The sequence below is a fragment of the Perissodus microlepis genome, chromosome 6 (assembly GCF_051167445.1).
Source record: "Perissodus microlepis isolate ML-2025 ecotype Zambia chromosome 6, ASM5116744v1, whole genome shotgun sequence".
NCBI classification, from domain to species: Eukaryota; Metazoa; Chordata; class Actinopteri; order Cichliformes; family Cichlidae; genus Perissodus; species Perissodus microlepis.
In genome coordinates this window covers 16461465-16485266 of record NC_140466.1, presented here as the reverse complement: position 1 = coordinate 16485266, position 23802 = coordinate 16461465, and the positions used below count along the sequence as shown (strand labels likewise).

The window sequence follows — 23802 nt, the reverse complement described above, 5'->3', positions numbered from 1 at the left end:
GAACCCTGTTATCATGGTTCCGAATAGGTAGATGTCTTCAGCGTCCTCGATCGACAGTCCCGCCAGGCACTGTCCACTCATACAACGTGATCATTGTCCTGCTGCAAAACAAAAGTGCGCTTCAGCTTGAGGTAACAAACAGACGGCTGGATATTCTCCTTCAGGAAAGGAGAATTCATGGTTCCATTCAAGATTTTGGGGATCATCAAGATGTTTTCTGGCAAAACTGAGACGAGCCTTTATGTTCATTTTGCTCAGCGGTGGTTTTTGTCTTGCAGCTTTTGCTATGCCATTTTTTTCCCACTTTATCTTATGGTAGAGTCATGAACACTGACCTTAACTGAGGTAATGGAGGCCTACTGTTCTTTGGTTGTTGTTCTGGGGTCTTTTGAGATCTCTTGAATGAGTGGTCTCTGAGCTCTTGAGGTAATTTTGGTTGGCCGGCCACTCCTGGGAAGGTTCACGACTGTTCCATGTTTTTGCAATTTGTGGCTAATGGCTCTCACTTTGGTTTGCTGGAGTCCCAGCAGCTTTAGAAAAGGCCTTATAACCTTTTCCAGACTGATAGATCTCAATTAGTTTGTTTCTCATTTGCTCCTGAATTTCTTTGGACCACGACATGTCTGGTTTTTGAGGATGAAGGTCATGATTTAGGAAGTAAAAAACATCATAACACAAACACAAAACATTAAAACGTGAGTCTGATACTATATGATTTTTGAAGTCTTGATGAATACAAAAGATAAATCAAGCATAGAAGATTTAATAGAAGGTCAAAATGATGGTCAGACTTCAGACTGAGCTGGAATTTGCTGCTGTTTGCTTCTCCACTCTCCCCAAAAGCAACGCTTCACTGTTTTGCCAGTTAGATCTTGCAGATAATGCACACTCGTACAGCTTTTGCTGTAACATATGCACATCATTCTGACTAACAATAAACACAGTTAGATCATCAGCATAGGAAAACTGGCACACTGATATGTTGGCATCTGTAGCAAAGGTTAACCCTGTAAGACCCTGCCTAAGTTGGCTCAAGAGAAGCTAAACAGCAAAAGCATACAACATCCCAGATAATTGATAACCTTGCCTAATTTCTCTTCACAAAAGGATTGGTCTACTGAGTCCCCCTTTGATCTTCAACAAAACAGCAGCATTCCAATACAGTAGCTTCACCCCTGAAAGAAAATTTTCTCCAAACCTAAAAGCTTCAAGTGTCCTAAACAAATATAAGCGATCCACCCTGGCAAAAGCTTTTTCTTTATCTAGGTAGGGGAGAGGCCAACTAGGGCAGAGATTTAATTGGGCAGTCTTGCTGTGTCCATGTAATCACAAGAATCAATAAGGTGAAAGCTGATAGCAATTCTTATTATTATCATTATTATTATTATTATTATTATGCGATATGAAAAGAAAAGATATTATGAACAGCTGCTTCAAAAACATAAAAGTAATATTAAGGCTACCTGGAGTGTATTAAATAGGATAATAAAAAATCAACATAATATATGTTCTCCAACACATATTGTAACAAGAGGTAATGTAGTGATTGAGAATACTGAGAGCATAGTTAATGAATTTAATGATTACTTTGTTAATGTAGGTCCCAACTTGGCAAAAGAGATTTCTGTACCAGGAGGAAATTATGATAAAGTAGATTCTACTTCTTGTAAATGTAACTCAATGTTTCTTGGTGGAGTCTGTGAGAGTGACATTGTAGAAGTGGTGAGTAAATTCAAGAGTAAAAAATCCATGGATTGTGACGACCTTGACATGTCACTAATTAAAGAAGTTCTTCATAGTGTCCTACAGCCGTTAACATATATTTGTAACAAATCATTTCAAACTGGAATTTTTCCAGATAAAATGAAAATTGCCAAAGTGATCCCACTATATAAAACTGGTGATAAACAGATTGTGTCAAACTATAGACTGGTATCTTTACTGCCTCAGTTTTCAAAGATTCTTGAAAAACTATTTGCAAACAAACTAGATTCTTTTATTGATAAATATGATTTATTGAATGATCATCAGTATGGGTTCAGAAGAAATCGCTCAACATCTCTAGCTGTGATGGAATTTATTGAAAATATTGCAACGGCTGTGAATGAAAAACAGTTTGGAATAGGTGTGTTCATTGATTTACGTAAAGCCTTTGATACGATAGATCATTCTTTACTTTTACGGAAGTGTGAAAGGTATGGTTTAAGAGGTGTTGTACAATTTTGGTTAAATAGTTACTTGAATAATAGGTTCCAATATGTGAGTATTAATAACATGAAATCTAAACTTAGAAAAGTAACTTGTGGAGTTCCGCAAGGATCTGTTTTGGGACCTAAGTTATTTTTACTTTATATAAATGATATTTGTACAGCCAGTGATACTTTAAAATATGTGATGTTTGCTGATGATACAAACTTATTTTGCTCTGGAAAAGACATAAAGAAATTACTGAAAACAGTGGAAACAGAACTCATGAAGTTAAATAGATGGTTTGTATTTAATAAACTATCATTGAATGAAAGTAAAACAAAATTTACGTTATTTGGAGGTAGTAAAAGTAATATTAAAGTAAAATTGAATTTAAATAATGTTGAAATTGAAAGAGTATATGAGACAAAATTTTTAGGAGTAATTATTGATGATAAACTTTGTTGGAAGCCCCACATAGAACACGTGAAACGAAAATTATCCAAGTCTATTTCTATTCTTTATAAAACAAGAGATTTTTTGAATAAGAACTGCCTTTATTTATTGTATACTTCCCTTTGTTTTCCTTATATGACCTACTGTGCAGAAATTTGGGGGAACACATACAAAACATATTTGGATTCAATATTTGAATTGCAAAAAAGAGCTATTAGAATAATAAATAAAGTTGGATATAGGGAGTCCACCAACCAGTTTTTTGTAGGATCATCTATGTTAAAATTCATGGACATTATATATTCTAAAACTTTAGAAATGATATATCGTGTGATGAAAAAGAATGTTCCAATTTGTATTTTAAGTATGTTTCAACTAAGAGATGGAAAATATGATTTAAGGGGGTCTTATAAGTTTGAAATGCCTAAAGTGAGAACCAATGTTAAGTATAGATGTGTGTCAGTTTTGGGAGTGAAATTATGGAATGGACTTAATGATGAACTGAAGATGTGTTTTTCTTTGTCATTCTTCAGGAAGATTTTAAAAATTATTATACAAGGTTATAGAAATTTGGTTTGTTAAAAATTTTTTGTGTTGATTTAATTTCTTGATTTATCATTGATTTCTTTTCAAACTGTTATACAACTTATTTATCAATGCTATTTATTTTCTTGGTTAAGGATTTGATTATTTCTATGGGGGTAAGGGATAGGATAAGTATAAGCCATAAGGCTTCAGCCTATTCCTTTTTCGGTTTCTGTTTGAGTACTTTTATGTAAAATTATAATCTGTTGTTGTTGACTGAAATAAAAATTTCAATTCAATTCAATAGTCTTTATTTCACAAAAAACATTGAGGTGACTGTTGTTCTGACAAACATGATACTCCTCTGAGGTCTTTAACCAATGAAAACATTTATTATGGATCATTACAAGGCAGATTTATTAAACTTATTTAAACATTTTATCAGTGACTGAGCAGTTTAATTAATGACTTATTACAACAACAACAACAAAAACAACAAGTGATTCAGCTGAAACCATCAAACTTTAAACATGCTGTTGAGAAATCTTTATTAATTTCTGTTGCTGGGAATAGAAAAAAAAGAGTGGATATTACAGAAATATCTTTTATTTTCTACATTAACATTGCATTCATACACAACCATTATTACAAGACGAACATGACTTTAAGAGAGAAACAAAGCACTTAATGTTTATGAAGATATGCATCAAGACGTTTATGAAGATAATCACTGAATATTTAATTACAGTCTTATATTAAGATTCACTAATAAATAAACAAATAATAATAAATAACAGATCCTACTATAATAGTTTATTTCTCATTTGAACATACAAACCAATAAATGGCATACAAAACACTTTTTTTCTTTTTTCAGTTATTTGACATCTTTTCAATGTCTTCCGGGACGTCCTTGTAGTGAAAGACAACAGAGGCTATCTGCTCATGTATTTCCTGCTGCCCACACTCAAACAGACATGCAAACCAGCCATCATCAATGTAAGTCAGGTCTGAGTGACCACTGGGTCCCTTATTAATGATCCAGGGTTTGCTCCATGCTTTTATGTGAGGTGGATATTTGTTCAGATACACTCCTAACTCAACCCTGTCTGTCAGACTGGTTGGGTGCGTGAACAGCAGCCACTTTTCAAAGTTCTGGCTTGGGTCACTTTTTGTGTTTGCACTTTCTTGTTGAGCTGGGAAGGAGATCACGCTTCCCTGACAGCCTTTATCTGTTTCCACAAGCATGTTTTCCGGTTGGAGAATATTGAACTTAATTCCTTTATCATCACTGACTGCTTCCACTCGATAGCCGCGCACATTACGGGCGTTGCAGTAGATGTGGTCTTTGGAAAGTTCAGCCATTTCACACTCAACTGATACCGTATTAAACAGTTCCCCAAATTTCCAGTTTTCACCATGACTACCACTATACAGTGAGAGTGCATACGATTTACAATGGGAACTGAATAAAACATGTAATTAGTTTACAACAGCAACGCGAGAGGGAAGCACTACTGCGACAAGTTTAAGCATAAACTGGGATAATCAGTCTACCACTCTCTGCTGGAATACCATGGCCTGGCCCAACAGCAAATGTGGACCAGTGTTTTATTTCACTCAGTTTGTCTGTCAAATCGGTCACATTGCTCCAGGTTTCTCCAAGATCGTACCTTGTGATGTAGCAGAGACGGGTCCTGTTGTCATAGCATTTTCTTTTGTACGTTTCAGTGATATTGTGTTCAACACAGATGAAACAAAGGAAAAGTTCCTTGTTGGCCTTGTCATACACCGGGCAGGGGTTCATTGGACGGTGTCCTTTAATAAGTGCCTTTTCCACCAGTTTGAGCTCTGACCACTAAAAAAGATAAGTAAATAAGTAAATAAGTTCATGTTATAATCAACATGGTTATAACATGGTTGGTTATGACATGGTTATAACATGGTTGGTCATAACACGGTTGGTTATAACATGGTTATAACATTAAATCAAATAATGCAACAGCACCATTGCCTTTAGTCAATAGTCACATATCCCACAATTATATATTATTAGATATTATTCTTTAACATGTCAATGTTGTTGAAACAGGAGCTTTAGTGACCGTCATACGGTGTTGTTCAGTGTTGTGAACGTCAGCTCTTTCAGCTGCTAGTGAGTGAGGCTGTGAAGTTGTGTCTCAGCTGGAGGAGGCGAAAACGGCACTCTTCCAATCGATACTGTTGCAAGCGAGTACCTAATCCGATATTAATGGTTTTTCCAGTATCGACTAGTATCTCCGAGTATAAATTTTTTTTGACAACCCTAATTGTGACATTCATGGTTTGGTTCTGACATTAAACTGGTCCGTGACACAAAAAAAGGTTGTGGACTGCTGTGTTGCTCTTTCTTTATTGATTTCTTTCATTGCTCTTGGTTGACATAGTTAGATAACAAATACGTAGAAAAATGTGTAAAAACAAAAAAAATAAACATGTACATGTTAATAATTAATAGCGGATGAGTAGATGACATAAAAGCAACCAAAGCAGATCATTTGTCAGAAGTCTGTCAAGTGGTGAAATTTGGAAGAAGAATCTCAGCAGTTTATTTTTGATTTTGTTGTTTTGTGGCCTGGCTGTGGCCCAGGATACTATCAAAACCAATGCCATGACAGAAAAATTAAATTCTTTGGAAATCAAGATGATGAACATTGAAAGCAAGCTGGAAAACTACGAAAGTCGCATCCTTCAGCTGGAGCAAAAAGGTAAAGAATAAAGCTGAAGCAGACGTTTTTGGGGTTTTTTGTGATTTTCAACATCTGGAGAAATAAAATGATGTGAAGACTGCATATCTGAAATAAACATGTTTTTGTTTTGTTTTTTCTTAGAGAGAAACACGGTCATATTCAGTGTTGGAATTGGAGTGGATTCACCATTTGGGCCCTTTGACACAGACGTAACTATGATCTACGATTACACATTTGTAAATATTGGAAATGCCTACAGCCCAGTTACAGGTAAGATTCTTCTTCACATTTTTGTATTAGTGAAGTAAATAAAGCCAAAAAATGTGTCATGTGATGATGCATGTTTACATTCAGTAATAACATTTGCAAATTCGTAATACTGAAACTTTTTCGATAATTTTGAAAAAATGAAAGAGATTTAAAGATATTACAAGTGTTCAACTGAGGTGTTTCTTGCATTTATACGTGTAAAACTTGCTTCTTCAGAAAATGACAAAAAATTAAAGGAGTTTACTTTTTTTTTTCTCCAGGTGTCTTTACAGCACCTGTTTCAGGTGTGTACTTCCTTTCCATTTTCTCTCATTCTGGAGGTCGCCATAGAACATGGCTGCATTTATACAAGAACAATGAGGTGATCTTACACATCCATGATCACCAGTCAACTGACACAGCTGATAATGGAGGAAATGCGGTGTTCCTGCAGCTGCAGCAGGGTGATACAGTGTATGTGCGTTTAAAGGCGGGTACACATGTCTATAAAGCCAGCACAGTAACAACTTTCAGTGGATTTTTGGTCAAACAAAACAGTTAAAAAGAGACGTACATTTCTTTGAAATTGTGTTTGGCTGCAGTGGTTCTTGTGTGTGCTCCAATAAAACACATTTAAATCATACCTACAGCTGAATATGGGGTTTACTTCACTTTTGTGTTGTTAAACGATTTAATGCTTATCAAACTAGTAAAAGACTCTTTAAATGTGGCGTGGAAATGCTAGTAAACTTGTTTTTGATGTATTTGTAACTAGTAGATGAACAATATTATGTTTGGAAACAGTTCACGGGGAATATTCATAAAGGCCAACTGAGACATTTTTTCTACCGCTCTTTGAAACCAGGATTGAACTGAAACATTATTTTGTTCATCTCCGTCTCAGAGAAAACCAGCAACAGCTCAGAGTTACAAGATGCAATCTTGACTTATTTACAAAAGTGGCTGTTGATGTATTGCAGTTGCCAGAAAATGGCAATTCCAATATAACTGTTTATCACTATTACCTCAACCATCATCTTCGATGATTCCTCCTTTATCTTTACTGTTCTCATAACCAGCTTTTTTCCGCTGACATCATCTGGAGTCCTCCTCTGCTCTGAGAGATTACATATGGATCAGAGACCTTTCATATGAAAACACTAAACACAGCACAAGCTTCAGAAAGACACTCACTGAAACAATCAATCTACTGCTATGATGGTCTGAGTGAGCTGCCCGTAGGTTTCCAGTGTTCCCATGTTCTCATTCGCATCCACCCCGTCCTCCTCATCTCACCTGAACAGCTCACCTGAACCTGATCCCTGGCAATCAGTGAGACAGTATTTAAGATGGTAAATCTCTTCTCTGTCAGTTTATCAGCTAAGTTAAGTTGGTAACAGGCCTTCATGAGCTGTTTGCAGTCATGCTATGTCAAAACACCTCACCAAGAATCCCTTCCTTGCATTTTTCAAGTTCACGTTTGCCTTATAAATAAAGCTTGTGTTAAATCTACCAGTTGTCTCTGTGTCTGGTCTGCGCTTGGGTCCACACTCACGTACTGGCCTCCGGGCTCCTTTGACAACTGCACTGTTTTTCAGGACTATGAGCATAACTGCACAGGTATTGCTGTTGGTTGGACAAATAATAGTTGCTTTGGAATTATCTACTGATCATTCTCCCCTTAAATGGGTCCTAATTCCCAATTCCCCTTTTAATATAAATATTTTTGTACTAGCATTCCAGTACACACTTGTACAGAGTTACTTGTTTGTGGTTAATACTCAAACTGATATTGAAGCAAAAAGCACCAATGATCGAGGCTTTGCATGTTTGAATTTGTGCAAAAGGTGAACTTTGCCTTTCAGGCATGTTATTATGAACGCATGGATATCTGGATGTTTATTGAAAGCTGCACAAAGAAGTAAATATATAATTTCCTATGCATCTATGGAACTGGAGAAAACTCACTGATTATAAGTCTTAATGTTACAGAACATGTAGTGATGATGATGGATGAGGATGTTTGTCATGTCAGTTGATTGTGCTGTAACCAAACTCAGTACTGATGTGTTCAAGCAAGGAAAAAATGGGCACAGTTTGGAGAGTGTGTATTACACAGTAATAATTTATCATTAGTTTTGAGGGTAACCTTTTCTTTCTGAGGAGAAAGGCTCACACTTACAAGTCCCTTATTAATAATAAATATACAGTGAAAGTCAGATGTGTTACTTGTATTTTTATTAGCCTTCACCAAAGTCTCCAGCTTCCCTTCTCAGGGAAGACACACACTTTTATTGACTTTGTGCTGTACCTTCCTAAGTAGTAACAATGAAACTCCTCTTTAATTATTGTGTACACTACAGCTGTGTTCTGGAGAAATACACACTGAAAGCTGTGAACAAAATATTAATGCTGGGCCTACACTGTTATGGTTTCCAAATCACTGGATGTTAACTCTCCAGTAGCCTTCCTGACTTCACTGCAGCTAAAAACATCACAGGTTATCTGTTTAATTTCAGTTTGCTTCCCACACAATGAACATGCAAACCAACCATCATCAATATAAACCTAGTCTACCCACTGGGTCCAGGGTTTGGTCCATGATTTTGGATTGTTCAGACAGATAACTAGATATCACTTTGACTTGTTTATGCAGCCACTTGTTTATGTGTGGATCACTTTTTATTTCCAGTTTCATTTTGAGCTAGAAAGGAAAACACACTTCTCTGACCTCCTGCTCTGGACCTGTTTCTGCAAGCTTTCCACCAGTGCGTGCCAACAATCGTTATCGTCATCGTAAGCATAAAGTGAAGCTATCAATCTGGTGTCCTCTATTTGGAGCCCATGGCCTGGCTCAGCGATGGATTCAGACCTGGGTTTCCTAAATAAATTAAATACATTTAAATTTATAAATATGTTTTTAATAATGCTAAAAAATTAAGCTTGCCTATGGAACCTGTTTACATTATACCCTGAACACTGCATATTTTTACAAAAGGCTCTCATCATCTTGCACAATAATATATAGCAATATTGTGCAATATGCTGAGGCAAGCATATTTTTTTGTTCTGTTTTTTATAACTTGAAAAATACCTTGTTCAGCTCAAAACTCATAGCAGGCGTTGGCTATTAATTTTTGCCAGACGACAATGTGAGAAAGTGGGACTCTTGTGGAAGTGGAATTCAGTTCTGCTCAATATCAGTTGTATTTGTAGCCCTGTCTGAAATTATTCAGGCTTACAGGGTAAAGAAAAAAAAAGTCTACTGTTATAAAAAATGGTTAAAATATAAATAGTTGATAAAAGGTTTAAAAATCATATGCTTTGGTACAAATGTAATTTCATTTACAGTTAAGAGTCCAATAAATAAAAGGGTTTCATGATTTAGAGTTCATTTTCTGTGCAGAATAAATATGTCGAGGTGTAACCTAAAGTTATTTACTCATCTAATGTCAGTTATCTTAATGTTGTATTGTCATTGGTTGTTGTGCTGACGAGCCAGTCAATGTCACTCTGCTCTGTTATGGGGGCGGGACGAGTGGTAAGCTTTGTGTGAATCTGTGGGAGCGGGCACAGAAGCTAAGTCCGAAGAGAGAGATGTCGTAAGGCAAACGTGGTGTGGATTTTGCATCTACGTGTATCATTGAGGTCGACTACCCGTGGTCCTGATATTACTTATTTGTGATCTGCAAGAGGTAAATGAGACTGTGTGCCTTGACATTTGTACTGTAACTATTCGTTACAGTGATAAAATGGCGTGATATGTGATGCTAACTAGCGGCTTGCTAATTAGCGCAGCTTACCGCGTTATGTGCTGTGATGCCATGCTCTATGTTTAGCTCTGTGATTTTCAGTCAAAGCATGCTAATGCTAAATCGTTATGTGATAGCATTTGTATTGCAGCTCAAGTGTTTTAATATGTTTAGAAGCCGAGGGACGCTCTGAAAGGAGAGGGAGAGAGAGGTTTCTGCCCGTATGGACCCTGCTGTTTTCTCACCCCTGACTGTCTTCACTACTGGTGAACTAACTGCCCGTTTCTGATTGCCCCATTAACAAACTCATTGGACTCGTGAGTACTAACTGGAACTAAAGTGCACGTATTTTGTTTATGGCTCAGTTTGAGTGAAGCGGCCATCAGTTTTAGGCCTCACCGCACCCGAACTTCGAATCAGTGTGGACAGGTTAAAGTGTGTGTGTGTGTGGGCCCACTGTTACAAATTTGGTTTAAATTGAGTAAGTGTGTAGTTGTAATCAAAGTTATTATCAAAGGTTGAAATTCATCACTTTTAAAGGTGTGAGCTGTTGTAACTGAAATAACAGTTGGCACCTAAGAAAGAGGTATTTTGTGTTGATAATCTTTTATTGAAAACCCATGTAGTCACTCTTACAGTATTTTGTTTGTTTATTTGAATTCAATTCATTTTATAAAAGTAACTGTTTATTTTATTCATTTCTTTTTGTCTAAATAAATACCCGGTGAGGGATAAATTTGTGTAAAATACAGTTGTGGTGGTCCTTATTAATTCAATTAGAGGGTATCAGGTATCATTATTAGTAGCACTACGAACCCAGGCCCAGTCTCATTGTACTATATACTCTAGCTTTACCATAGCTACGTGGGACCTGGGTTACATATATCTTTATAAACTTATTAATAGAGCCTTCCACAACAGTCCCACCATCAAATGTAAACCCTTGTAAAAATTAGTTGACTACCCCTGCAAGGTTAAATCAATTAAATCGAATAACCGGCCACTTAAGTGTTTAAAGAAGGAGAAAATCCATCCTGCTGTTCACGCTGGAGTTTTGTGGTCCAGACTACAAACTGATGTAGGACAATGAATAACTGTCATTAACTCAATCCTAGCTAGATTGTGACATGAAAAAGACTAACAAGAAGTTGTGGTAGTTTGTAATACCTGAAAGACAAATCTGTACCAGCTGCACAACTCTGTGCTGCCCTAAAAAAAGAAAGTGAACTCTGCCGTCCCTCCCTCATGCTTCACACTGTCAAAATTTATGTTAAGTCAAAAAAAAAAAATACAACGCAACACAACTGCATCTCCTTAAAGCACCCAAGTTAAGTTTGTTTGCTTTGTTTTTTTGCATGATGTGAATTCAATTAAAAAGTCTCTTGCAGGCTTTTGTTTGGTTTTCTTTGACTTAAACGTGAATTTACTGGATTTTTTTTAGTGGCTCGTAGAGCGTAAACTTCAAATCCAGCATAACTGATGTAATCAGTTGTGTAAATATTTTCTTAGTTAATTTTCTCAGTGTGAGAGCTAAATCTGTTCACACTGATAATAAACTTCAGTTCTTCAATTAATGTAAAAATATAACTTTAAGTGGCAGCTGCTTCTCTACCAGACTCTGCAAAGACATCCTACCATGCTCCCAGTAACACTTTAAAACTATAAATGAGATACAATAACCTTTATTTCACTAGTTGGGCCCACGTCCTCATTTTAGGTTTGACAGCGTTTTAGTAGGTAAAGGTGAATGCTTGGACATGAATTGAGCTGCGGTTTGGGGAAGGCCTCGAAGGGGACTGGCGACGGCTCCCAGGCCTGGCAGATCGCCATGGACTAAATAGAAATGAAGAAGTTAAAGAATTGAAAATAAGGGAGGGAGAGTGGGGCACGTAAACGAGAATAAACAGCTTGCAAAACTGGGGGAACTTATATAGATGACAACTGGATCTCCAAATGATTCTGATCACTGCTTTTTGTGACTCCGACATGACTTTATGTCACACCCCAAGTTTACTCTTTCCTGTGTTTGTTCCAACTATAAAAATCTCTGAACAGTTAAGCAATGCGTTCTTGGAAGACTGCTTTAAATGACCTTCTCTCTATTAAACTTTAGTTTAATGATTTGAGTGAGATCCCAGCAGTTCACTTATTTTAACTGATTATTTCAAGTAAATCAACAAACTGATGCAGCATTTGGGAGAGTTTAGAGTGAATGGTGTCTGACGCTGTGTTGACAAGCCTCTCATCTGAGTATGCAGCAGAGGACCACCCTGGTTGACTCAGCTCTCTTCAGCTATTCCCTCCTTCCTACGTAAGCTTTTAAACGGAATTGGAATTGGCTGCCTTGTTTGCTCATTTTGTCTGTGAGCATCATGTTGGAGCTCCAAGTTGTTTATGATGGATCAAAGGCTCCTGCATCAAATTAAATCTTTATTACCATACTACTCCCCCCCCCAAAAAAAAAAAAAAAAAAACAGTCACCACTGGTATTATTCAATCAGTCATTTCATATGGAATAATTTCTTTGTGAATGTACAACATGTAGGCTCTGATTTGTCCACAAGTAAACATAAAAGAAGTGAAGGAAGGAAGTGAAGAATGATTTAACGCAGCCCCTCCAAGGAATGCACTGTGGACAGAGCCTGTGTGGGTGATGGCATGGAGGTGATGCACAAAGAGCATCAGGAGCTGCAGTAGATAGCCTCGCTGTTAACTCTTTAAAGCCGGTTGGAGCAGGCACGCTCTGTTTTGCGTAACGTTTTTTAAATCCCGATAGCTCTGCAACCACGTAAGCTAGCGCAATAATTTTTTTGCATATGAAACCGGAGGAGTTGTACTTACATCTTATACCATCAACTTGTCCTAGGTCAGTTTCCTTCCACATATAGCTTTGCAAAAACTGCATAAAAAGCACTTGCAGCAACAAAAACATAATATTCCAGAAACACGCTTTGCCGATCCGATCAGCTGTTTGTAACACTTCCTACGTCCATCAGGCGAACTATGCATGTCCGCCATGACCTGCCCGATACCGGAAGTGACGTCATTTTGCGGAAATGTAGTTGTTTTTTTTATTTTTTTTACCATTAGGGCCTCATGAGCCTATACTGGTGTTTTTAAAAGTTATGTTTGACTTTATGACTTTCTGTGTCGTTTCTGGGATGCTTAGGACTCATATTGCACTGCTGGAAATAGTTTATTTTGATGCATATGCTGCTTTTTTGCAAATTTGCATTATAATATTTATTTTCGTTTTTCCTGCAGTGTATAAAAATTGGTGTATTTCAAAAATAAAACTATGAAGACACTTAAAATAAATTTCCTGTGGTGGGAAACTATTTTGTGCAACTTTTTTGTATTTACAGTTTTGAGGGATAAGCCTCTTAAATTTCTCTAACTAGAAATATATGTTAAAAAAAACAAAAAAGATTTTCAATGTTTTTGTAGTTTATTGCACTTTTTTGCAATTTATGTAATTACTATGCACTTAATGCAGACATATTATTAAAATTTGGGCTATAATTGTTGTATTGATGTATATCAACTTGAAATGCTCCCAAAAATGGCACTACTACATGTAAAAATATAATATAAGCTCTGGCGGACTTGGTTCTATGGTAGGTCTTAAAGGGTTAACGTGAGCAGTATGGCAAGATTCACCCAGAGTAGCAACACTGATCAATCAAGGACATAATTAGTGAAGTCCTCTTGTGAACCTGAGCATTTTATTTCTCATTAAGCTGGTGATTTAAATTTGATGCAATGAGTGAGGGCTGGATGTGATTGAGCACCATGCACGCTGCAACCACAAGATACTCTAGTTTCAACCCTAAGGCATATGCTAAAGCGTTATCCTCTTATTAGACTCCAGTGGGGACCCGTGTGTGCCTACATTGTTGATCAAAGCAGACAAGGAACATTTTCAGCCAAGGAACATTTTCTGGACTTCCAAAAAATGCAGGTGAAAGGTAGTTCAGACTCACATCAGTCCTTTATATACAGTCTGTGAACAACCTCAGCATTACATCCATCAGCCACACAGTTAAACCCACTGGCAGGTGAAGCAAACAACAACAATCATCTCGTAATGTTCTGCTGGGAAGGCTTGCTTCTGAGATTTAACCTGGCTGTCTCACACATCTGGGTGTGTCCACAATCTGAAGGGTCACTGCTGTTTTAAAAGCAGATGCTTTTAGTCCTATTGTGATCTATGATGTTTTATTTGCCAATACTGATACACTGCAGCTCCTGTTTAATGTCATGAAAAATCCAGTTTGTCCAGTTTGTGTTTACAGACAGGAAAAAACTGAATGCTTGATATTTAATGCAATCTCAAAATCATACATTAAGTCTAATATTTTCTAAAAGATGTCCAGTTCATTCATTTGTAGCATAGCCTAATACACCCAGAAAAAAAAGCAATATTAGTAGAGGCATGCGTGCCTATTGTGAGTCTGAATCCCATGTTTCAGAGGAGTCTGTTTTCCGAACTCTTTAAAGCAATTAGTGATCCACTTAAGGCCGACATAAGATTAATGCCAGAAGAGCCGACGAGCAGAGCTGTGGAACTAATCTGTAATACATCCCTGTGTTACTGACAACTTGTAGACATGAGGGAAACTGCAGGCCAGAGTCATCTGTACAAGCTCACCTCAGCCCCTTTGAACCATAATCCCCCTCGAACATTTAGACACAGAGCAGAAAGGATCGCCGAGTGGCACAAAGTCATCAACTACACAATGCTGAGATTCACTTCAAAACAATGAGAATATGAAACAAGGGCAGAATCATGCACATGTGTGAATAAAAAGACCAAGTTGAAAGGCATAAAAGACTTATATGTCCGAGCATATGGTTGCCAGATTTTGCAGCAGACTTCTGATCGCACAAATAAATCCTTTTCTGGTCTTTGAGTGAGGATGGATGAATGGGAGGTGGATAACGATGTGAGGGAGTTTGTTTCATGTCAGGGGACCGCCGACGGTGTATGAGTGTGAGCACGCTGTGCGACAGCTCCATTCACAAAGATATGCTTTGAATCTGATGTATGGACCTCAGTTAATGCAGCAAAGAGGAAACATCCTTTCTGATCCATTATGCTGCAATAAAATGTTTCTGAAATCATGAAAGCAAAATGAATGATAGAGAAAGATTCAAAAGCAATCAGAAGGTCAACTTCAGGCAAAAACAACAAAATGGCACAACGCAGGACACAATAATTAACGCATAAATAAAATACACAAGCTAAAGCTGCGTGCAAGAAACACAGTGAGAAAATGTGGTGTTATACTTTTTCATGTGTGCACAGCAGTGAACGAGCCGGGATGTGGTGGGTAAGATGTCGTAAACATGTTTGCAAGAAGTGATTTGTGGGTCTCGCACAGATTATGAATGGTGGCAGCAAACAAAAATGTTGTTTGCTTTACTTACAGCAGGAAACTGAGCAAGATAAATCTCAGATAAACTGATCTCATCTTCACATGCATGTGACACAAATTTGAGCAAACTGGCAGAGATTTCTGGCCACATTTACATTTTGTTTCACTTTTATTGAGCAAAGTATTCATGGACACTTTTGTCTGTGAAGGTTCTCAGTCGAAAAGGACAAGACACAGGACAAGACTCAGCAGTCCATCTGCATCTTAAGGATAAAGGACACTCTTTCGAGGATGCCAATGTTCACATTTTGGACAGAGAGGACAGATGGTTTGAAAGAGGAGTGAAAGAAGCCATCTATGTCCACTGTGAGCGACCATCTTTGAACAGAGGCGGTGGTTTACGACACCAACTCTCTGCCATCTATAATCCAGTTTTGAGATCCCTTCCCAGACGCCTTAACGCCCACTCACATCCTGGGCCATCTGACCTCAGGAATTCGCATGATAAGGTGGGGCCAGGTTTCACAATGAACACACCCGAAACTCTGGCTGATTGGGACCCACACCCAGTTTCACACCTTGGCTCAGGCGATTAGAGGATCATCAGGGGGTCCTTTTGTCCCTCTGTGGGGGGATACTCCCACTAGGTTTATATCTGGGACTCTCCACCATTTGACCTTAGAACTGAAGAAGCTTCTCGGATGAGAGGTGAAACGTCTTCAAGTAACTTAAAGAAGTCCAGACGCTTTTCTTTGCAAGCTCCTTTGACCATGGACACTTTTATGAAAGGCATGTGTGCGAAAAGCTGCAGTTTCTTTCATGGCCACTTGAGGCTTTATACGCATTTGTGCATTAAGGCTTGATGCACAATGACCAGGGGTTGGTTTCATTTTGCTCAGTTTTTTTCTTTTTTCTCTCACAAACAGAGATGGGCAGTAACGCGTTACTGTAATCCGATTACTTTTTTTGAGTAACGAGTAAAGTAAGGGATTACTATTGCAAAAACGGTAATTAGATTACCGTTACTTTCCCGTAGGAACGCTGCGTTACTGCGTTACTAAAACCGTGATTTTTTTGCGAGAATGTCTCATGACAGTGACGTAAGCAAGTGTGACGTTTGTGACAACAGCTGTGTGCAGATCAACAATGGATCATATATCGAGTGCGGGAGAGAGTATGAGCGTGCAGCGTTTAAAGCGTGGAAGTACTGACCTTACTTTGAGTTTGATTCCATAAAAAGTGACAAAAATATTAGTGTCCGCTGTGCGTGGGAAGAAAACTTCTTTCTACAGCGAAAAAAAACCCCCTAAACTTCCAAGCAAGCACCGAGTGCGCTATGACGTAATGGGAAATTCACAGAGAAACTCGCGGATTCTTCCACTGACCTGCATCAGGGTAAACCTCCGCCTGCCCTACTCCTGCTTTACAGGTGAAAATAGAGCAACAGGACCGCTAGTCTTTGACTTTATTTATTTTCTGCTGTGTTTTACTTGCATCTATTTGAAAGACTGAGTGTAAACACAAAAACTATTTTATTTTATGTGCTGGAATGTGCAGAAAATAGGTTTAAATGTTAAACAAATTTCTTCCAGTCAGAGAATGTTGCATATAATTTAATGTTTGCTTGATGCATAAAGTTAAAAGATTAAAACTAATAAAACAAGTTTTAAAAAGGGACTTTTCCATTTGATTACATTTTGTATGATGGAAATATGCAGAAAAAGTATAATTGGGCTGAAAGATTTATCACTTTATCACCTATTCAGGTTGTAAATCGTGTTTTTAAAAAGTAACTAAGTAACTAAGTAATTAATTACTTTTGAAAATAAGTAATCAGTAAAGTAACGGGATTACTTTTTGGAGGAAGTAATCAGTAATTAGTTACTGATTACGTTTTTCAAGTAACTTGACCAACACTGCTCACAAATACATCTTTTTTAAAGTCTGTTTCTTGCTTTGTTTTTACCATATCTCACGTAATATCACAGTAAATTAAAAAGACATGTTGTAAAACTAAATCAAGAAGCTCCCCAGCTCTGCTGCTTCCTTATCCCAATTCTGGCTCGAAAAACAAAGCAACATGCAAAAACACGAGGCTCCAGAACAAATTGTTGCGGCATTGCACAGCAAGCATCTGCTAAAGGCAGACAAACAAAAGTGCTTATTGTTTTAATTGCTCACCATACTGTGTTCATTCATTGCGTCAGCTCTCGTGATTTCTTTTTAAGCCACCAGAGATGTTTCATTTTCAGGGATAAAGAAAAAAAACTGCATGTGAGACGAGGTTTGAATCAGCGGAGAGATTAGAGAGAGTAAATTGTCTCCTTAAAAGTGCTAGGCGTATCTGCAGGTTGTGCAAGTGGGTAACTATTTGTGACAATGTGTTCATGAAAGGTGAAAACATTTCAATATGCCGCCCCCAAGTGGGCAAATACTGCAGCTGCTGTGTTTGCCACGTCATCCTGAGAAGTATGCTCATTTATAAGTTATACACTTTTCCTTCAGCTCTTTGTATAGAGCAGCCTCGCCTTCACGTTTTTCTGCTCTAGATATTCTCCTGAGTTTGCCCTGCTGGACAGAGAGGATACTATTGAAGCTGTTTGCTTCCTCACCCAAAATATGAGTGATGCATACCGATATGCCACACATGCACTAACTTTGGCCACACACATACTTCATCATGCTCTATATTCAGATTTTAAGTATTTGCATGACAGAGGATTAGATCTTTAAAAGAATTCATTCACTTCACCAGCATTTATTGGTTTCCAACTTGTGTGCGAAGGCTGAGTTTAACAAGTCAGAAAGAACAACAAGTACTGCAGAGCCAGGTGGGATAAAACCCATAGCACCCAATAACTAGAGCATCAGTGAAAATGCATTTTAACGGTTCCAGGTAACACACCTCGCCATTGTTGTTCACATGGAGTCAACATGAAGTAAAAGCTGTGTTTGATTTTGCCTTTCCACACTCACTTATTGTCTCATTATGAGGGACAAATGATCCAGCGGGGATGAAGACAAACCAAGAAAAGGCCCCGCATGCACAAGATTTAATGCGAACAGGGTGTATACAAACACAGTGTATTCTTCTTCATGCTGCGTTTTATGACCAGGAGTGGTCGGTCATTTAAGAGGGCAGTTTTAATGTCACGTTGTGTAACTAGCCACATCTTTATCCTGTTATAACTTTATTAATTTGGCTTCAGCTTTCATCCAGAGTTTATAGGCCTTCAAAATGCCTGAATCTCAGAGGTTGGTCTTGTTGAACAGAGCTCACCCACTGTGAGCTATGTAAACAGCTGTAAACCACACACAGACACATACTCACACATGCTGCACGGGAAAGAAACACTGACTCCTCAGGACCTGGGGGGGGGGGGGTGAAAGCTGAACCTCAAAGGAAGAATTTGCAAATATCATGTAATGCATTATAAGATCACCAAATAAAGAAACCAAACACTGCAAATCAGGGAAGGAAAGTATGACATGTTTGTTTCAAAGTTGGGCTTCAAATTCAAGGGGAAAAAAAGAGTATTTGATTTGAAACGAGTTCATTAGTTTCAATAAAGTAGTTAAAGTAGTAGTAGAAACACACGGCGTTACAGTAAGAGAAAATGAAATGAAATTTTTTTTTAAAAGTTGTGCAAATTCTTTTGAGAACATTTTCATTACCCTGAAAACAACAGATTAAAGAAAATGTAACACCTATAGAGTCCACAGCTGTTTCCCCTTTTTTTTTTTTTTTGTCAAATGTGTCAAATACATTTAACGTTTTTTCAACTATCAGGAGATTTGGGGGAAAGTGAGTAGAGGCTTCTGGCACACGCTCACCTTCTTATACTGATATTAATGCCAGAGGAATTCCTGTAGTGACATCCTATAACTGCAACGCAGTCCAATTCAGTGAGCTCTTTAGTCTTTCACTAATGTTTGTAAAAGCAGACTAAAAACACCTGAATTCAAAGATTGAGAGGTGTGGCCCATTACTTTTATCCATGTAGTGTAAGTTCTCAACAATATAAATTTTAGAGTATTTTTAGTGGCTATTAAACAATGCAAAGAAATGACTTTATACTTGGAACCAGTATTTTGTTTCTCTGTATGTAAAACCTGTTTCATTCCCTCCCCTCAACACCTTCCTAACAGACACACATTTACTGGACATGTTTTGACAGGTGGTCATCACTGGTTTATACCGTAGGCTCTAATTGCAGTCTGCAGGAACAGCAGAAGAGATGGAAAGAGAGCAAGTGTTAGTGAGTATGTGGCTGTCTTTGTGTTATGAATATAACAAGATGAAAGACAAGAAAGACCAAACACACACACAGGAAATTTAGAAAGAGCAACTGAACATGAATCACAGACAGAATAAGTATTATTTCAGTCACAGCCAACACAGTTGTCAGTGAGTGCCATGACCAAAATCCTTTTCATTCCCTTCTGTCTATTTCATAAACTAACTTCTTTATTCCCAGCACATCTGGCAGACAGATGTCTATCTCGTCTTACGTCTCTTATTTTCTCTCCCTCGCTCCTTCTTTTCCCTTTGGGCAGGCCTGGTGTTAATCACTCTCTCCTCCACCTGGCAAGACCACCCACATACTGAGCAGTGATGCTCAGCCCACCAGCAGAGTATGTGTGTGTGTGAGTGCATTACAAATTCATACTAAAGACTTGAACTTACTTGAATTTACACAGGAGCAACAGTAACAGGAAATAGCCAAAAACTAAATTATTTGTGTGGAGATTTCACCAGTTTCAAAACTCAAATCCCCCTGTATGTAAACATTGGAGAAGAAAGAAAAAACAGCTGTAATATATTCTGCCCTAAAATTGAGTGAAAGCATATGAATATGGATTTGAAATGTTTTAAAGGAAATAGGGATGCCCAGCTATGATAAAAAAAATAAATAGGGATATGCGAGAAAAAAGAAATGGGCAAAATGCCCTTTTAATTATTAAAGCCAGAGTCATGGACGTTGCTAAAATCTATGCATTTGCTGCCATCTAGTGGTCAAGAGACCAAAGCAGAGACAATAATACTGTTATTGTACTCAAGTATTTTCTAATTAATTCTAAGTAATTTCACTTTTTGTTTTTAATCCAGCTCAGTTTTAGTTAGTGCAGTGACAGTTTGCTTGTTTCAGTTTCATATTTCAGTTTTGAAAATGTTTAGTAGTTTACAGGGTTCATAACTACGCTGATAATGAGCCTCATCCTCCTTTTGTTCGGACTTTTCCATGGTCATCCACCCGCGTGTACACATTACATCAGAAGAGACACCACAACACAGAGTTAACACTGCATTACAATAAGAAAAAAAGACCTGGTGCTGGAAAAAAACGGAGGGAATAAGATTAGTGCTGTTAAAGTCAATGAGCTGTCAAAATAGGCTAGATGTTCTGCAGACCCTGTTCACACAACATAGCTGACTGAAGAAAAATGTAAAATATTATTTACCTTACCATAAACTGACTTTAATATTGTTTAATTTGATTTTAAATAATATGCTCAACTGTGTGCCAAAACTGAGGATCAAGCTACAATTCAACTCACGAGTCTTACTTTAATCGGTGTAATGTTTTCTAACTTGGAGACCCAAAACAGGCTATGTTAGCTTAACTTTAACAGCAATGAGTAAAGGAATTGGGGGTCGGACCCTTCGTGTTTTCAGCCTAAGAGAGATATCAAGGCACAGATAACTTAACCACCTCAACTGCTATACCAAAATAAATCCTTGAGGGTTTTATTTATGTTGTTTTTAGCCTGTTTGAGCTTCAGTCAATATTAGCTAATATGCCTGTTAGCTAATGCACTATAAGCTAACAGGAAGTTCGGAGGATCCAGTGCAGGTCATCTACCCCCGAGCAGGACAACCAGAATGTCCCCAGGGTGTAATTACAGACAACCCCAGGTAAGTGCTTTTAATACTTTGGCAAATTGCGGGTCAAAATAAGCATTGGTGGTCGAATGCTGTTCTCCAGAGAGAGAATATTTGTTTGGTGTCTTGTTGTGCTTGCTATGCATCGCTGACTCATTTCTTCTTTCTGCATCAAGTAAGGAATGTAGTGAAAGTTCCCAAGAGGTTAAAAACACCACTGAAAAAATGCCATCAGACCTGAGTTGGGACACTTGGATTATGGAGCTTCTGGACCAAGAGAGTGGATGGGAGCATGTGTTTAACAAGTAAGAGAATAACGTCCCCCAAAATGTTTATACTTCAAAGCTCATGCATACATGCACATCCAGTGCTCAGCGTCTAATTGTGTGTTTGTGTTTTTACCTTTTTTGCAATAGCGTAGTGAAACATTTGGGCGGTGGAAAAATAATGGAAAATAAAATTCAGACTACAGACGGCTTCAGGTGAGTACACGTGGTGCACAAGGACCAAAGCTCACCTTCTCAACCTGGACAAAATGAATTGTTTTACACTGATACTGTAAACTTTTGTTTGTGTGTCAGGTTTCCATACATTTTAAACAGCTGCTGCATCTGTAATTCTGTCCATCCAGAGGAGAGTCAGCACTCTACATCAGATCCTTGGCTCACCTATAATGACGCACAGGTGCTGCACACAACTGGATCTGCAGCTTGTGAGGAACAGCAGCACTCAGCCTACATCCTGTTTTACAAGATTAACGTAAGAAGACACAGCATCTCATCCTGAAGTGAGAGAATGGCACGCCAGCTGCAGCCTAATCCAATCTCTCTTCTTTTCTTTTTTCGGTGCCCAGACACCCTTCAGTTTCATCATGTCATCCCTAATAATAGCTGTAGAGTTGGATGGAGGATGAAGACAGTAGAGAGCAAAAGAAACAGGTAAGAGCAGACAGGTAGTCAGAGTTAACAAAAACTTTTAAAGCCAGTGTAGCTTCTGTTTTGAACACATTTATTGATGACAATTTTACATAAATAAGCAGTGTGTTATACTGTTATCAGATGTGGAGTCTCACTAACCACTTTAATAGTGACTTGTGTCCCAAATACTGTTTATTTGTCTTAGTTACAGATAGTGAAATAAAAATGGAAAATGATTGTTTCATAATTGTATACTCAGCTTGGTCAAGACAATAATTCGAGAACGAGGGGCAGGATTTTGAATTGATGCCATTGGTGCATCTACTAAAGTTCTGGGGTCAGTTTGAATATCAGTGACCTTGACCTCAAGTTCAAAGGTCAAGTTTTCTGAAAATCTTGTGAATGCTACAACTCTGACGAGAAGTAAGTCTCCTAGGTCTTTAAATTTGTATATAGGTGAATCTACTAGGAAGCTGAAGGGTTGCACTGCGGGCCATCTGTAGAGGTGTAGAGTCAACAACCTGTCTCTGAACGTGGACAAAACAAAAGAGATTGTTGACTTCAGGAGAGCACAGTGGGATCACTGCCCACTTAACATGAATGGATCCTCTGTGGAGGTCGTCAAGAGCACCAGATTTCTTGGTGTCCACCTGGCGGAGAACCTCTCCTGCTCCCTCAACACCAGCTCCATAACCAAGAAGGCCCAGCAGCATCTCTACTTCATGCAGAAGCTGAGGAAAGCCCATCTCCCACCATCCATTCTCACCACCTTTTACAGTGGGACTAACGAGAGCATCCTAAGTAGCTGCATCACTGTCTGGTATGGTAACTGCAGCGTATTGGATCGCAGTACCCTACAACGGATTGTGAGAGCAGCTGAGAAGATCATTGGAGCCCCTCTCCCCTCCTTATAACAACCGCTTGCTGGAGGACCCCACACACCCTTCAAACACACTCTTCACCCTGCTGCCTTCTGGAAAGAGGTCCCAGAACATCCGGGCCCTCGCTACCAAACTACGGAAAAGTTTCTTCCCACAAGCCGTCAGACCCCTGAACACTCAGTGACTGCACTGGCACACGCACACCTACACACACGTCACTACCAAGCACTTATCTGCAGTATCTCACACTCATACACATACATACAGACACCAAGTTACTTTTGCACAATACTCAGCATTTTGCACATTTCCATTGTCTTGTGTCTGTATCGTCCTGTTCTGTCTAGTTTTGCACTGTTTTGTCTTGTTTATTTTTGCAGTTTATGCACACTGCACTTTATGTAGTCCTGGGTTTGTCCGTATATGTCATATATAGCACCAGGGTCTCGGAGGAACGCTGTCTCATTTCACTCTGTACAGTACCTCTGCACGTGGTTAAAATGACAATAAAAGCCACTTGACTTGACCTGTTTTTGTAGCAGTTGCTTGGAGACGAGTACCATACAGTTCAAATGAGCATACATTTCAAAATATGCAAATTAGCCCCATACATCATAATGATGATGTTTGCTGTTCAGGGTATGAACATTCTATGCTGAAAGTTTATAAATATACAACCTTTGACTGCTTGTTTTCAGTTGAACTTTTGCAAAGCTGAGGAGATTTTCGCTGCGATCACCTCAAGTCCAAAGATGTTTAAACTTCTTTTTCACAGAAAGGTAAGTTTGAAGAGACTCGCAGCACATTTCTCTGAATATTTTCTTATGGTAAATAAGCATTTTTG

At 38.2% G+C, this 23802-nt stretch overlaps 1 protein-coding gene, 1 long non-coding RNA gene and 1 pseudogene across 2 annotated transcripts; 2 read left to right on the top strand and 1 right to left on the bottom strand.

Moving 5' to 3' along the window:
• Window positions 1-4020: 4020 nt before the first annotated feature.
• Window positions 4021-5279, bottom strand: LOC146385407 (sialidase-3-like; annotated as a pseudogene).
• A 543-nt stretch (window positions 5280-5822) lies between these two features.
• On the top strand, window positions 5823-6708 carry LOC146385406 (complement C1q-like protein 3). Its single transcript, XM_084929934.1, has 3 exons — window positions 5823-5915; window positions 6039-6167; window positions 6428-6708. Exons 1-3 carry the CDS (start codon window positions 5852-5854, stop codon window positions 6706-6708), a joined length of 474 nt encoding a protein of 157 aa, XP_084786060.1. The 5' UTR covers window positions 5823-5851.
• A 13038-nt stretch (window positions 6709-19746) lies between these two features.
• LOC146385405 (uncharacterized) lies at window positions 19747-21644 on the top strand. Its single transcript, XR_014800376.1, has 3 exons — window positions 19747-21193; window positions 21337-21465; window positions 21577-21644. It is a non-coding gene; the product is annotated as an uncharacterized LOC146385405 (long non-coding RNA).
• Window positions 21645-23802: the final 2158 nt, after the last annotated feature.

What these genes read in the sequence shown, in the direction of transcription:
- LOC146385406 (XM_084929934.1), top strand. Translation starts at nt 5,852, where the DNA reads ATGATGAACATTGAAAGCAAGCTGGAAAACTACGAAAGTCGCATCCTT. An exon ending in CCTTCAGCTGGAGCAAAAAG is followed by an intron (nt 5,916 to 6,038) that starts GTAAAGAATAAA and finishes GTTTTTTCTTAG; the next exon opens with AGAGAAACACGGTCATATTC. An exon ending in TGCCTACAGCCCAGTTACAG is followed by an intron (nt 6,168 to 6,427) that starts GTAAGATTCTTC and finishes TTTTTTCTCCAG; the next exon opens with GTGTCTTTACAGCACCTGTT.